The 14,860-nt window shown below is 58.9% G+C and overlaps 1 protein-coding gene across 1 annotated transcript; it reads right to left on the bottom strand.

The window, feature by feature from the left end:
• Positions 1 to 1,980: 1,980 nt before the first annotated feature.
• On the bottom strand, positions 1,981 to 3,559 carry LOC100193110 (uncharacterized). The gene has a single exon (NM_001138272.1). It carries the CDS (start codon positions 3,458 to 3,460, stop codon positions 2,318 to 2,320), a length of 1,143 nt encoding a protein of 380 aa, NP_001131744.1. The 5' UTR covers positions 3,461 to 3,559; the 3' UTR covers positions 1,981 to 2,317.
• Between the last annotated feature and the right edge of the window lie 11,301 nt (positions 3,560 to 14,860).

Raw genomic sequence — 14,860 nt, 5'->3', positions numbered from 1 at the left:
GCATTTGCCATTGGGTGTTGCTGCTGCAATGCACTGCCATTTTGCAGTCCACATTCGTCTCATTGCCAGTTCCATTGTTCTAATTGGGGAGAGCAGCCACGGCCTGATGTGTGGTGTAAGACTATCTCCAGCAGACTCTTTATCCTGCTCCTTATCTCACTCACTATTTCAAACTTCACTCTGCAAACAATGCAATCTACAGTGTAAAACAGTATTTTGCACTGGCGTTTACACGGCCTGTTGGAGATGACCTGTTGTACCTTTGTGATTGTCTAGTTGCCTGCTTTCCTGCTTAAAGTAGAACATATTCAACACTGGAACCATCTGAAAACAAGCTGGGAGGAGAGGAGCTAATCACATTGTAGTCATGGAACAAATTCCTCTTCTTCTCAATTTTCTTGATATTTTTCCTCGGAGCGCAAGAGACAAAATTCTGCTATGCTGTACTTGCTCATTTACGGAAGCTGTCAAAATTTTCGTCGTTAGATAGACGCTTAAAGTCCATTACTAACAGTGTAGCTGTGCTAAATTAGACTGACATATCTTACTACTTATACACATTATTGTTCAATCGGCAATGAACGGTGGAATCTACTTCTTTTCCCTGATATAAAATATTGGCTTCCACATATTATACTGTAAACGTATAAAAAGGGGCATACCCAGTGCCGTAGGCTTCCCGCACTGTGCGGGATCTGTGGAAGGGTATCTTTAAGCGCCAAGCCTTACTCGCATAATATGCAGAGACTGGTGCTCCAACCCGGGACCTTCCGGTTACAGACGGTAGGCTCTACCGCTGCACCAAGCCCGCCCTTCTGGAATAAACATGTATTATTTTCACCTTTTGCAAGTACAGAAGTTTGATATTGGTCCCAACTATAGCACTCAACCAGCGAATGCATCTGCATGGTATTCCTACCTGTATAATTATCACACATGTCATGGTCGATTATATATAGAAACATACAAGTGCCTGCAGTCTTAATCTTAACCAGTGGAACATTGAACATGCATTGGATCCTTCTACATTAGCTCTATGCAGCTCAGCTCACAACTCTAAACACTAGTGTACTCAATCAAACAAAGTAGCACTGGTACTGCAAGCCAAACTGAACATATTCACAAGCTGAAATAATCCCCATCCATTCCAAGAAACGGATTGAAACTTCTGAGTGCAATTTAGATCTAATTAAAGTGAACACTACCAAACTGAACATATGCTCTCACCTCAGGTTGCAGTGATGTCCACAGTTTCTCTTCTGCTCCCAATGTTATGTCAGGGATGTCTCCCGCTCCAGCATATCATTCTGGATATCTACCAAACCACACCTGCGGCCTGCCTCTTCCTATTATAGCACAAATGAGTATGAACAAAACAAAGAGAACAAAATTAATTGGATGAAAACAAAACTATCATGGTGGTGGTGGCGGCAGCCTGCACCACAACAGGTCAAAGATGCCGCAATACCAGCAAAACGGACAGATGGCTATGATCTTGCCTTTCTGGCACCACTGCCCACACAAGGTGATGGAGCACCTGCTCCTCCATGGATTCAATGGGCCAACGCCATGGTACCACTAGAACCCACACACCCAAAACCTTGTATTGCCTGCAAGGAGGAGACCAGCCCTGAAAGCACCACGCAGAGGAGACTGTCACATCCTTGGAGCTTGTTCCCACATACCGCCGCCAGGAGCGAAGTGAAGGGCGCTATCCCACCACTCCTATCCACCAGCCCAAGCAGCTCCATCGTCCTCTGATGGAGCTCCGTTTAGCCCAGAGGGAAGGCGGCTGCAGCCTGCAGGCAGGCGGGGATGAGGAGAAGCCATTGGAGCAGGCGGGCGCTGCCGGTGGCGTGGTGGGGTGGAAGTGTGGATGCGCTGCAGACAAGCGAGGAAGCGCTTGCAAATAAATCATGGGTATTGCAGGCTGAATGTAGACGTTGTAGTGAAGCTATAAGAGAAGCATTACAAGCGGTTAACAAGGAAACATAATATTACTCTCTCACAGCTTACAAGTTACAAGTACAACAGCTTCTAATTGAAAAAGAGGAAATTTGAAAGCCTGAAGCTACATTAACAAGGCTATCATCTATATCAAACAGCAGGAACCCATGCAAATAACAGCGTTAAAATTATAGATTATTATGCTGCTCGAGTTATTAAACTCAAGGGTACATAGTTAAATATAGTAAGCTTTCTAAAGGCAAGGGTCCAGCTGAGGAATACATTCCAAAGCATAGCACAGGAACCTAGCTTCTATACAAAAGGGGAAAAGGGTGGCAGGAACATCACCAAAACCACCAAAATCTCTGCTTCACTGCCCAGCCGCCGCAGCATACTCAACCAGCAACCTCAGCCTCCGGCTTAAGACATCAAGCTCATCCATCCTCTGCGCTCTCCACCGCTTGGAGAGCTCGCTTTCCTCACCACTCCCGTCCACATTGCCACCATTGATAACCCCATTACTCTTTGCCTCCCTCAGGCATTCCTCAAACACATCTAGGACAGCATTCGCCATTCGATGCTCGTTGCTGCACGGCACCACCATTTTACACTCCACATTCATCTCATTGCCAATTCCATTGTTCCCATTTGGGAGAGTACCCACGGCCTCACCCTGCTCATGCACAATAACACCCTGCTCCTGCACAATAACACCGAATCTGCTATCTGCTACCGGAGCAGCACCTTCATGGTCGCCCAGGTGCCCAGGTTCTTGCTCAAGGTAAAACATATCCTCGCCATTGGAACCATCCGGAAACAAACAGGGAGCAGAGGAGTTAATCCCATTGTAGTCATGGGAGTTGCTATCCCCAGACGCGTCTGGGGGAGGGAGTGACGTGCCCTGCAGGTTGGCGCGGCGGCGCTTGTTCCCGGACGTTCCGGCGCTGGCCACGAAGGGCGACGTGGCGGCGTTGGCGGGGTCCCACAGCCTGGAGCAGAGGTGGAGCACGTCGCGGTCGTGCGGCGCAAGGCGAGCCGGGTCTAGGCCCTCCGCGACGCGCGCGGACATGCTGCGGAACTTGTTCTTGAGGCGGCGGAGCTTCTCGGAGAGCTGGGCGCGGGTGTAGGGCTGGGGCATGGACTCGGAGAAGCGGTCGTAGAAGACGTTGAGGTCGCGTGGGAAGACGAGGCCCTGCGCGCCGCAGCCGAGGAGGCCCTGCAGGAAGCGGAGCTCGTCGGACTCGGACCAGATGCGCTGGAACTTGAAGGGCGGCTGCTGCTGCTTGTCAGATCCGCCGCCACCGCCGCCGGCCGCGGGCGCGCGGAGCGGGTCGGAGGAGTCCGGAGAGGAGGATGGGGGCGAGGACGACGGCCGCGGGGACCGGCGCTTGATAGGGAGCTTGCGCGGGGCGGAGGCCGAGGGCGGGGTCGGGTCGGCTAGTGCGCTCGGGTTAGGGTTGGACGGGACGGGGACGGGGACCGGGACCGAGAGGGCCTGTTGGTCCGAGGCCATGGCGCTGGCTGGCGCGCACGGATCGAGCGAGCGCGCACCCCCTTCCCTGCGGGGCGAGGTGCGACGAGAACGAGACGGGACGGGAGGGAAGTGGCGTGGTGGTTGGGTCGGGCACGGCGCGGCGCGGCCGGACGGGGGAGGTGGTGACATACTGACATGGAGGATGGGATAGGGGCGGAGGGCGACCGATGCCCGATTGGGTCTATCTCCACTGCACCAATATAAAAACTACACAGTTTACGTTGCAAAACAGTATTTAAACGATCATATAAATAAATTAGGATTTTTTGTATATTGCAAAAGAAACATATAATATCACGATAATTTACATACAAAATATGTGTTAGACGGTCTCCAGCAACGTCATCTATATCTATCTTCTATATCTCTCCTTTACAGTCTCCTCTAAAAGATTTTATCATCTATATCTCTTTTCTCTCCAACAACATCTCTAAATCACGTTCTCTATACGCAAATACCTATATTAGAGACATTTTTTATTTTTTATTTTTGTACATACGTATTTGTCGTACTCTTAAATGTATTGTACATATTTTAGTTTTGCTAAACCGGTTATTTAAAGTATTCAAATGGATAGAGGATAGTTTAGAGAAACTCTATATATAGAGAATCCAGCGGCGTCCTCCAAATTTAGAGGATCGTTTAGAGGACGTTGTTGGAGAGCGTAGAGGACCATTTGGTTTTCTATATTTAGAGTACAGGAGGCTTTAGGCTGCCTCCAACAAGGTCCTGTAAAGGATCCTGTCCGCTAAATGTAGGGGACGGTCAGGTCCCCTACGCCTCCAACAAGGAACTCTAAAGCTGTCGGGGACCATAATTAGGGGTACCCTCGAGGCTCCTAATTCTCAGCTGGTAACCCCCATCAGCATAAAGCTGCAAAGGCCTGATAGGTGCGATCAAGTCAGGGATCAGTCCATTCGAGGGACTCGATCACGCCTCGCCCGAGCCTAGCCTCGGACAAGGGCAGCCGACCCCGGAGGATCTCCGCCTCGCTCGAGGCCCCCCTCCAGCGGCGAACATGTTCCCGGCTCGCTCGAGGCCCTGTTTTCGCCAAGAAGCAACCCCGACCAAATCGCAGGAGCATTTAATGCAAAGGTGGTCTGACACCTTTATCCTGACGCGCGCCCCTCAGCTGACAGAGCCGAAGTGACCGCCGTCACTTCGCCGCTCCACTGGCCGGTCTGACAGAAAGACAGCGTCGCCTGCGCCGCTCCGACTGCGGTGCCACTTGACAGAGTGAGGCTGACAGGCAGTCAGGCCCGGCCGCACACCATAGGAAACTCCGCTCCGCCCGACCCAGGGCTCGGACTCGGGCTAAGCCCCGGAAGACGGCGAACTCCGCTCCGCCCGACCCAGGGCTCGGACTCGGGCTAAGCCCCGGAAGACGGCGAACTCCGCTTCGCCCGACCCAGGGCTCGGACTCGGGCAAAGCCCCGGAAGACGGCGAACTCCGCTCCGCCCGACCTAGGGCTCGGACTTGGGCTAAGCCCCAGAAGACGGCGAACTCCGCTCCGCCCGACCCAGGGCTCGGACTCGGGCGAAGCCCCGGAAGACGGCAAACTCCGCTCCGCCCGACCCAGGGCTCGGACTCGGGCAAAGCCCCGGAAGACGGCGAACTCCGCTCCGCCCGACCCAGGGCTCGGACTTGGGCTCAGCCCCAGAAGACGACGAACTCCGCTTCGCCCGACCCCAGGACTCAAATTCCGCCCTGGCCTCAGCCAACGGCCTCCGCCTCGCCCGACCTAGAGGCTCGGACTCGGCCTCGACCACGAAAGACGGACTCGACCTCGACCTCGGAGGAGCCTCCACATCGCCCAACCTAGGGCGCGGACCGGCCACGTCAACAGGAGGCGCCATCATTACCCTACTCCAAGCTGACTCAGGCTACAGGGAACAAGACCGGCGTCCCATCTGGCTCGCTCCGCCAGATAGGCGATGATGGCGCCCCGCACGTTCCCTGACGATGGCGGCTCTCGGCCCCCTTACGAAAGCAAGAGGACGTCAGCAAGGACTCGACGGCCCCGACAGCTGTCCCTCCGCCAGGCTCCAGCACTCCTCCGACGGCCATGACATCACACAAACCGGGCGCCAAAATCTCTCCAGCCGCCACGATGGCGTGTACTTAGGGCGCTAGCTCTCCTCCGCTAGACACGTAGCACTCTGCTACACCCCCCATTGTACACCTGGATCCTCTCCTTACGCCTATAAAAGGAAGGACCAGGGCCCTCTTAGAGAGGGTTGGCCGCACGGGGATGAGGACGAGACGGGCGCTCATGTGAGGCCGCTCGCTCCTTCCCCCGTGTGGACGCTTGTAACCCCCTACTGCAAGCGCACCCGACCTGGGCGCGGGACGAACACGAAGGCCGCAGGATTTCCACCTCTCTCACGCCCATCTCCGGTCACCTCACTCCCCCCCCTTCGCGTTCGGCCTCGCGTCGACCCATCTGGGCTGGGGCACGCGGCGACACTTCACTCGTCGGCTCAGGGACCCCCCGGTCTCGAAACGCCGACAGTTGGCGCGCCAGGTAGGGGCCTGCTGCGTGTTGACGAACAGCTTCCCGTCAAGCTCCAGATGGGTAGTCTCCAGCAACCTCTCCGACCCGGGACGGTGCTCCGTTTCGGGAGCCTTGAGTTCATGTCCCTCGACGGCAACTACGACATGATACTCTTTCCACCGCCGGGCGACAGCGACAGTGGCGGCCGACAGTCCGCCCGCCGGCGGCGGGATCGACGACGTCTTCCCCGCGTGGTGGAAGAACAACCTTCGAGCTCGCCCCGTCCTCTTCCCCGTCGACGGAGGAGGAGGAGGCGGGGCAACCAAGGCCAAGCAGGAGGCGGCGCCTCGTTGGCCGTCGAGCGAGTCGACAACGCCAGCACTCCAACGGGGGGCGCGCCGGGCATCGACCTCGCGCTTGAGACGAAGATGAGCGCTGTCTCCCGGCGACGCGTCAATCCTAAGCAAACGGACGACGCCAGCACGCTCGCGAAAGGCTTGCTGGGTGTCGCCCTCGTACCTGAGACGACGGTGCAGTCAGTCCCCGACGTGACCTCATCACCGCCCGTCGACCAAGAGGTACCGACGGATTCCCATCCCACGCCTCTCGGATTTAGCCTCGACCCGCCTAGCGGCTCCGCTTTGGCGGACGCTTTCGTAGAGGCGAATCCGAACCCTCTGGGGTCTCGTATGCGGTCACCTTGGGACCGGCTGACGGACGTCTCGACCTACGGGCCCTCTGGGTCCGAGGAAGACGACGAGCCCAGCTTCTGTTGGGATTTCTCCGGACTTGGCAACCCCAGTGCCATGCGGGACCTCATGACCGCATGTGACTACTGCCTTTCCGACTATTCCGACGGTAGCCGTAGCCTCGGCGACGAGGACTGCGGCCCGAGCCGCGAATGTTTCCACGTCGATCTAGGGGTCCCTCCGAAGGCAACCATCTCGGCATGCCGGAGGACGGTAATCTCCCTAGGCCGGTGCCTCGCGTTGACATCCCACGGGAGCTAGCTGTGGTCCTCGTTCCGGCGGGGGATCACGACCCACAGCCTGAGCAAATCCGCGGGGTGCAGGCCAGGCTCGACGAGGGAGCAGGAGCGCTTGAGCCAATCCGCCGGGACGTCGGGCAGGCATGGGCGGGCCAACCTCCGGCCGGAGAAATGCGTCATCTACCCTAGGGCTTCCAGCACCACATCGCCGACGATGTCAGGGTCAGGCCGCCACCCGCATCTAGTGGGGTCGGCCAGAACCTGGCTGCAGCAGCAATGCTCCTCCGCGCGATGCCGGAGCCATCAACCACCGAGGGGCGGCGAATCCAGGGAGAGCTCAAGGATCTCCTGGAAGGCGCCGCGGTCCGGCGGACCGAGAGCTCCGCCTCCCGAAGGCAGGGGTACCCCTCGGAACATCATGCCGCGACTTCTCGGTTCATGCGGGAAGCCTCGGTCTACACCGGGCGCACGCGCAACACAGCGCCTGCGGCCCCGGGTTGCCTCGGCAACGAGCACCATCACCGCGATCGTCGGGCCCACCTCGACGAGAGGGTGCGCCGAGGCTACCACCCCAGGCGTGGGGGACGCTATGACAGCGGGGAGGATCGGAGTCCCTCGCCCGAACCACCCGGTCCGCAGGCCTTCAGCCGGGCCATACGACGGGCGTCGTTCCCGACCCGGTTCCGACCCCCGACTACTATCACAAAGTACTCGGGGGAGACGAGACCGGAACTGTGGCTCGCGGACTACCGTCTGGCCTACCAACTGGGTGGAACGGACGATGACAACCTCATCATCCGCAACCTCCCCTTGTTCCTCTCCGACACCGCTCGCTCCTAGTTGGAGCACCTGCCTCCGGGGCAGATCTCCAACTGGGACGACCTAGTCCAAGCTTTCGCCGGCAATTTCCAGGGCACGTACGTGCGCCCCGGGAATTCCTGGGACCTCCGAAGCTGCCAACAGCAGCCGGGAGAGTCTCTCCGGGACTACATCCGGCGATTCTCGAAGCAGCGCACCGAGTTGCCCAACATCACCGACTCGGATGTCATCGGCGTGTTCCTCGCCGGCACCACCTGCCGCGACCTGGTGAGCAAGCTGGGTCGCAAGACCCCCACCAGGGCGAGCGAGCTGATGGACATCGCCACCAAGTTCGCCTCTGGCCAGGAGGCGGTCGAGGCTATCTTCCGGAGGGACAAGCAGCCCCAGGGCCGCCCATCGGAAGATGCCCCCGAGGCGTCAACTCAGCGCGGCGCCAAGAAGAAGGGCAAGAAGAAGTCGCAAGCGAAACGCGACGCCACCGACGCGGACCTTGTCACCGCCGCCGAGCACAAGAATCCTCGGAAGCCCCCCGGAGGTCCCAACCTCTTCGACAAGATGCTCAAGGAGCCATGCCCCTATCACCAGGGGCCCGTCAAGCACGCCCTTGAGGAGTGCGTCATGCTTCGGCGCCACTTCCACAGGGCTGGGCCACCCACGGAGGGTGGCAGGGCCCGCGACGACGACAAGAAGGAAGATCACCAGGCAGGAGAGTTCCCCGAGGTCCGCGACTGCTTCATGATCTACGGCGGGCAAGCGGCGAACGCCTCGGCTTGGCACCGCAAGCAAGAGCGCCGGGAGGTCTGTTCGGTGAAGGTGGCGGCGCCAGTCTACCTAGACTGGTCCGACAAGCCCATCACCTTCGACCAAGCCGACCACCCCGACCATGTGCCGAGCCCGAGGAAATACCCGCTCGTCGTCGACCCCGTCATCGGCGACGTCAGGCTCACCAAGGTCCTCATGGACGGAGGCAGCAGCCTCAACATCATCTACGCCGAGACCCTCGGGCTTCTGCGTATCGATCTGTCCATGGTCCGGGCGGGCGCAGCGCCTTTCCATGGGATCATCCCCGGGAAGCGCGTCCAGCCCCTCGGACAACTCGATCTTCCCGTCTGCTTCGGAACACCCTCCAACTTCCGAAGGGAGACCCTGACGTTCGAGGTGGTCGTGTTCCAAGGAACCTACCACGCGGTGTTGGGGAGGCCCTGCTACGTGAAGTTCATGGCCGTCCCCAACTACACCTACCTCAAGCTCAAGATGTCGGGCCCCAACGGGGTCATCACCGTCGGGCCCACGTACAAACACGCGTTCGAATGCGACGTGGAGTGCGTGGAGTACGCCGAGGCCCTCATCGCCGACCTGGAGAGCCTCTCTAAGGAGGTGCCAGACGTGAAGCGTCATGCCGGCAACTTCGAGCCAGCGGAGACGGTTAATTCCGTCCCCCTCGACCCCAGCAGCGACGCCTCCAAGCAAGTCCGGATCGGCTCCGGGCTCGATCCCAAATAGGAAGCAGTGCTCGTCGACTTTCTCCGCGCAAACACCGACGTCTTCACGTGGAGTACCTCGGACATGCCCGGCATACCGAGGGATGTCGCCGAGCACTCGCTGGACATCCGAGCCGGAGCCCGACCCGTCAAGCAGCCTCTGCGCCGATTCGACGAGGAGAAGCGTAGAGCCATAGGCGAGGAGATCCACAAGCTAATGGCGGCAGGGTTCATCAAAGAGGTATTCCATCCCGAATGGCTTGCCAACCCTGTGCTTGTGAGAAAGAAAGGGGGGAAATGGCGGATGTGTGTAGACTACACTGGTCTGAACAAAGCATGTCCGAAGGTTCCCTACCCTCTGCCTCGCATCGATCAGATCGTGGATTCCACTGCTGGGTGCGAAACCCTGTCTTTCCTCGATGCCTACTCAGGGTATCACCAAATCAGGATGAAAGAGTCCGACCAGCTCGCGACTTCTTTCATCACACCCTTCGGCATGTACTGCTATGTCACCATGCCGTTCGGCTTGAGGAATGTGGGCGCGACGTACCAGCGGTGCATGAACCATGTGTTCGGCGAACACATTGGCCGCACGGTCGAGGCCTACGTCGATGACATCGTAGTCAAGACGAGGAAAGCCTCCGACCTCCTTTCTAACCTTGAAGTGACATTCCGATGTCTCAAGGCGAAAGGTGTCAAGCTCAATCCCGAAAAGCGTGTCTTCGGGGTGCCCCGAGGCATGCTCTTGGGGTTCATCGTCTCCGAGCGGGGCATCAAAGCCAACCCGGAGAAGATCGCAGCCATCACCAGCATGGGGCCCATCAAGGACTTGAAAGGCGTACAGAGGGTCATGGGATGTCTCGCGGCTCTGAGCCGCTTCATCTCACGCCTCGGCGAAAGAGGTCTACCTCTGTACCGCCTCTTAAGGAAGGCCGAGTGCTTCACTTGGACCCCTGAGGCCGAGGAAGCCCTCAGGAACCTGAAGGCGCTCCTCACGAAGGCGCATATCCTGGTGCCCCCAGCTGCCGGAGAAGCCCTCTTGGTCTACGTTGTCGCGACCACTCAGGTGGTTAGCGCCGCGATTGTGGTCGAGAGGCAAGAAGAGGGACATGCATTGCCCGTTCAGAGGCCAGTCTACTTCGTCAGCGAGGTACTGTCCGAAACCAAAATCCGCTACCCACAAGTTCAGAAGCTGCTGTACGCGGTGATCCTGACACGATGGAAGTTGCGACACTACTTCGAGTCTCATCCGGTAACTGTGGTGTCATCCTTCCCCCTGGGGGAGATCATCCATTGCCGAGAGGCCTCAGGTAGGATTGCAAAGTGGGCGGTGGAAATCATGGGCGAAACAATCTCGTTCGCCCCTCGGAAGGCCATCAAATCCCAGGTCTTGGCGGACTTCGTGGCTGAATGGGTCGACACCCAGCTACCAACAGCTCCGATCCAACCGGAGCTCTGGACCATGTTCTTCGATGGGTCGTTGATGAAGACAGGAGCCGGCGCAGGCCTACTCTTCATCTCGCCCCTCGGGAAGCACCTACGCTACGTGCTACGCCTCCACTTCCCGGCGTCCAACAATGTAGCTGAGTACGAGGCTCTGGTCAACGGGTTGCGGATTGCCGTCGAGCTAGGGGTCCGACGCCTCGACGCTCGCGGTGACTCGCAGCTCATCATCGACCAAGTCATGAAGAACTCCCACTGCCGCGACCCGAAGATGGAGGCCTACTGCGATGAGGTTCGGCGCCTGGAAGACAAGTTCTACGGGCTCGAGCTCAACCACATCGCTCGGCGCTACAACGAGACTGCGGACGAGCTGGCTAAAATAGCCTCGGGGCGAACGACGGTTCCCCCGGACGTCTTCTCCCGAGATCTGCATCAACCCTCCGTCAAGATCGACGACGCGCCCGAGCCTGAGGCACCCTCGGCCCAGCCCGAGGTACCCTCGGCACAGTCCGAGGCACCCTCGGCTCGGCCCGAGGTACCCTCGACCCCCGAGGGCGAAACGCTACGCGTCGAGGGGGAGCAAAGCGGGGTCGCGCCTGATCAAAACTGGCAGACCCCGTACCTGCAATATCTCCACCAAGGAGAGCTACCCCTTGACCGAGCCAAAGCTCGGCGGTTGGCGCGGCGCGCCAAGTCGTTCGTCTTGCTGGGAGAAGGGAAGGAGCTCTACCACCGCAGCCCTTCAGGCATCCTCCAGCGATGCATCTCCACCACCGAAGGTCAGGAACTCCTCCGAGAAATACACTCGGGGGCTTGCGGCCACCACGCAGCACCTCGAGCCCTTGTCAGAAATGCTTTCCGACAAGGTTTCTACTGGCCAACGGCGGTGGTCGATGCCACTAGAATTGTCCGCGCCTGCGAAGGGTGTCAGTTCTATGCAAGGCAGACCCACCTGCCCGCTCAGGCTCTGCAGACGATACCCATCACATGGCATTTTGCTGTGTGGGGTCTGGACCTCGTCGGCCCCTTGCAGAAGGCACCCGGGGGCTACACGCACCTGTTGGTCGCCATCGACAAATTTTCCAAGTGGATCGAGGTCCGACCCCTGAACAGCATTAGGTCCGAGCAGGCGGTGGCGTTCTTCACCAACATCATCCCTCGTTTCGGGGTCTTGAACTCCATCATCACTGACAACGGCACCCAGTTCACCGGCAGAAAGTTCCTAGACTTCTGCGAGGATCACCACATCCGGGTGGACTGGGCCGCCGTGGCTCATTCCATGACGAATGGGCAAGTAGAGCGTGCCAACGGCATGATTCTACAAGGACTCAAGCCTCGGATTTACAACGACCTCAACAAGTTCGGCAAGCGATGGATGAAGGAACTCCCCTCGGTGGTCTGGAGCCTGAGAACGACACCGAGCCGAGCCACGGGCTTCACGCCGTTCTTTCTAGTCTATGGGGACGAGGCCATCTTGCCCACAGACCTAGAATACGGTTCCCCGAGGACGAGGGCCTATGATGACCAAAGCAACCAAGCTAGTCGAGAAGACTCGCTGGACCAGCTGGAAGAGGCTCGGGACAAGGCCTTAGTACACTCGGCGCGGTACCAGCAGTCCATGCGACGCTACCACGCTCGAGGGGTCTGGTCCCGAGACCTCCAGGTGGGCGACCTGGTGCTTCGGCTGCGACAAGACGCCCGAGGTCGACACAAGCTCACGCCCCCCTGGGAGGGGTCGTTCGTCATCGCCAAAGTTCTAAAACCCAGAACATACAAGCTGGCCAACAGTCAAGGCGAGGTCTACAACAACGCTTGGAACATCCAACAACTACGTCGCTTCTACCCTTAAGATGTTTTCAAGTTGTTCATATACCTCGCTCCCACGCAAAGTTTAGTCATCAAGGAAGGGTCAGCCTTGCCTCGGCAAAGCCCGACCCTCCCTCGGGGGCTAAAAGGGGGGAACCCCCTCTGCGTCGAAATTTTCCTCGAAAAAAGATCTTTTCTGCCAGAATGTCTTTCGTGCTTTTCGACTACTTTGAAAGTGGATCCTGAAAACGACGGAGTACACGTAAGCAGCCAAGGCTGACCGAGCCGAGGGACTCCTACGCCTCCGGGATACGGATACCTCACTCGTCACCTTCTGCCATAAGTAACTCACGTTCGGATAAGTGATTCCGCGGACCGAACAAGTCTTCACGCTCGGAAGCTCTTCTGCCGGAGCGATTCTTCGAGCCTTCTCGACTGCGTCGGTGACAGAACCCCATGGACGGGTAAGAGTGCGCGTAAGCGGCAAGGCCGACCGAGCCGAGGGACTCCTACGCCTCCGAGATACGGATACCTCACTCATCACCTTCCGTGAGAAGCAACTCTCGCTCGCACAAACAGTTCTGTTACCGACAAAAAAGTCCAGATACTCGAAACAAGAGGAAAGGAGACGCGGCTTTACAATACGGCGAGGGTGTGCTTCGGCCTCGGCGGCCGCAGAAAACACACGCTACAAGAGGATCCGATCCTGCAGGCTCAGATCTTGACAGCTAAAGGGAGCAGCAGCACCCTCGACGTCGACAACACCTCTGGCGAGGTCCGACCTAGCCACGGACGGCGACGCGGTCCAAGGGTCTCCACTCTGAAGGACAACGTCATCACCAAGCCCGGCCATCGCCGCCAGGGTCTTCTCCAAGAATCCGGCCCGAGCAGGCGGCTCGGCCGGTCACCCCGAGGCCTCGGCAGGTCAATTCCGGCATCGGTCCAGCTAACGGACGACCCAGCCAGGCTCCGGCCGACCTGGTCTTCTTTTTGAGCCAACTATGCCTCTGTTCGCGCTGGCACCGCTACCCCTGGCCTCGGCTCATCGAAGAGCGGCCGAGGGTTTCCTCTAACTAAGCAAGGGAAGCCTCGGACAACAAGGCTGACCGAGCCGAGGGACTCCTACGCCTCCGGGATACGGATACCTCACTCGTCACCTTTACACGGGGCGACTCACGCTTGGTGAAGCGGTTCAGACAACCAACAGGCGAGTCTTAGTGCTCGAAAATGGGGAAAAACACGGCTCCGTGCCAAATTTACATACATGTTCAGGCCTCGACAGCCACAATGAACAAAAACACTGGCATTCGAAGTGCCATTACAAACGGAACTCCGGTTCCACCTCCGCAGGTACGAACAACCCCACCCGATGGGGGAGGGGCCTGCGGAGCAACAGAAGACCGACGAACGGCGCGCCGCCACCCGCTCTGGCAGCGGCGACGACAACGACTTCTGCTCTGGGGGGCCGAACAGCGGCAGCAATGACCTCAGGGCGGATGCTGCTGCCAGGAGGCCCCCGCCCATGCCCAAACTCGTGAGGCAAGGACGGGCAGAAGGCCGTAGAGTTGGAGGTCGGTCCGTGGGCGGCCCTGGCTATCTCGTCGGCAGAGGAACCTCTTCCAGCTGCCGTGGCGGAAGCCGGCGCCGAGAACGGCTCCGAAGCCACTCGGGTCCGAGAGCCAGGCACGCGGCAGCTGCCAGCGCCACGGACGACTACCGCCCTTCCCCCCGATCACTGAGGGGAGGAGCGGCCACCGCCCACGCAGGGGCCGACCCCGACTCGGCACACTCCCCTCCCCAGCCCTGGTGATGAAAATCCTTGAGGCTGAGGGAGGGGCAGAGGCCGCGGCCCGGTTCGCTCTCCCCCGCCATCGAACTGGAGGTCACCATCTTGGGTGACCACCGGCGGAGGGGTGCGACCGGGCTGCCTGATGAAAATCCTTGAAGCCGAACGACGGCTGAAAGGTACCAACTCCCACGGAGTTGCGTTCCTCCAACGGCGAAGCGGAAAGACGGCGGATATCCCCCATCCGGGGGCTTGGAAGGTGGAAAGACACGATGCATAAGGGAGCGCGAAGACACGGTCGCCTTCCAAGAGGGTCACCCTCCTTTTAAAGGCGACTCTCCCTACTTGCGTCCCTAGCCGTCGTGGGCTGAGTCTTCTCCAACACGCTCCAAGGCCCTCCCCCTACGGCGCGGGGGCTGGGTCCCACACGTCATGCAAGCCGGCCCAGAGCAGAAGAAGCCAAACCGCCGCGCGCGGTGTGTGCAACCGCCCAGCGGTTACAAGCGGCTCTCCACTTTTGCCCAGACCAGCGGGCGAAAGGGCGGGCAGCCGTGCAGGCGG

The sequence above is a fragment of the Zea mays genome, chromosome 5 (assembly GCF_902167145.1).
Source record: "Zea mays cultivar B73 chromosome 5, Zm-B73-REFERENCE-NAM-5.0, whole genome shotgun sequence".
NCBI classification, from domain to species: Eukaryota; Viridiplantae; Streptophyta; class Magnoliopsida; order Poales; family Poaceae; genus Zea; species Zea mays.
The sequence above is the reverse complement of the archived record's forward strand: the minus strand, read 5'-3'. Positions and strand labels throughout refer to the sequence as shown.

Excerpts from the sequence above, each read along its gene's own strand:
- LOC100193110 (NM_001138272.1), bottom strand. The coding sequence starts at position 3,460 with ATGGCCTCGGACCAACAGGCCCTCTCGGTCCCGGTCCCCGTCCCCGTC.